The following is a 1,323-nucleotide window of genomic DNA, read 5'->3' on the forward strand; positions in this document are numbered from 1 at the left end:
CATTCTCTTTCGTAATTGTGTCATTCCCTTTGGAGAGGGCAGAAGGAATCTTTAATTGAGAGTTCGGTAGAAGAGAGAGCTTACCTTTTCCTTTCGTATTTAGGTTTTGTTGAGACATGGAGGGTTTACTTTTATTGGTGCTCTTACCTCTCCCTCTTTTGAAGGAGACTGTTTTCCATTTCGATTATTCATCACTGTGGAGTTGAGAGTTTTGGGGTTGCTACACCTGTTCCTTCTCCCTGGAGATCTGTGCTTTCCTACAATAGGTACTGGTGTGGCCAAGACAACCACAACCATGGCATAGGAAACCTTCGCCTTCGTAGAGAATTTTTTGTGAGTGCTGGCCAATCAATACTGAAGTCCGTATTCGAGTTTCCATGGGAGCTTGGATGCAGATACGCGCGTATCGTCCCCTCAAAGTAGAGGAGGTACAAACGTCTACCTTGAGTAGCTTCCCGATTTTCCCTCCAATTTTTTCCAAAATATCCTTATCATAGAATTTTGTTGGTAATTGGGGGAACCTAACCCATATAGCAGTAGTCAAGATCTTGTTTTCTGTGGGCATGAAGTTGGGATCCCAGCAGCGAATCGATATATAGGCTCTTGCAATGAACCATGGTCCCTGTTGGAGCGTTTTTCTTTGGTATTCTTCGCAGTCAAATTTGACGGTGTAGAATTTCTTGCCAAGATCTATTAACACAAGGTTCCCCTGAATTTTCCATAGCTCAATTAGCTTTATTCTTAAGTATTGGTGAGCGAATTTCTTCCCCACAGGCTTGATAATTACTGAGAATCTCCATGGCTTATAGATCCGCAATTTGTCATCTGGGGTGAGGGGAATGACGTCATCTGAAGTCAGTGGAGTCTCTGAGTAGGATAGGTTTTCCAAAGACAATAGCGGTTCATTTGGTGTGTAGAGGGTTTCCCTCACAATGTCGCTGTACGATGCCATTTTTGGATTGAATTGCCATTTGGTATTCTCCTTTGTCAGGAGGCTCCAGAGGGGTGAGGGGTATAGGGTGGGATAATGTAGCTTCGATCATTGGATTGGGACAATTACAGTAGGGAAGAAGATAAGAGAGAAGGTGGACCTTCTCTCCGTAACTATTTCTTGTGGGAAATGATATTTAGCTGCAAAATATTTCTTACCGAAATAACCTTTGTAGTAGTAGTAGTAATAATAATAATAATAACAACAACAACAACAACAACAACAACAACAACAACAACAACAATAGTAGTAATAGTAATAGTAAAAAAAAATGAATATATAAGTAAAGGTTTTGTAGTACCACAAAAGACAAATTAGTAGTACACCAAATC

General features: G+C 40.7%; 1 protein-coding gene across 1 annotated transcript; it reads right to left on the reverse strand.

The window, feature by feature from the left end:
- Window positions 1-220: 220 nt before the first annotated feature.
- On the reverse strand, window positions 221-952 carry LOC107865752. Its single transcript, XM_016711942.1, has one exon. The coding sequence runs from the start codon at window positions 950-952 to the stop codon at window positions 221-223; it is 732 nt and encodes a 243-aa protein (XP_016567428.1).
- Between the last annotated feature and the right edge of the window lie 371 nt (window positions 953-1,323).

The sequence above is a fragment of the Capsicum annuum genome, chromosome 3, assembly GCF_002878395.1.
Source record: "Capsicum annuum cultivar UCD-10X-F1 chromosome 3, UCD10Xv1.1, whole genome shotgun sequence".
In the NCBI taxonomy this organism is placed as follows: domain Eukaryota; kingdom Viridiplantae; phylum Streptophyta; class Magnoliopsida; order Solanales; family Solanaceae; genus Capsicum; species Capsicum annuum.

What these genes read in the sequence shown, in the direction of transcription:
- LOC107865752 (XM_016711942.1), bottom strand. Translation starts at nt 952, where the DNA reads ATGGCATCGTACAGCGACATTGTGAGGGAAACCCTCTACACACCAAAT.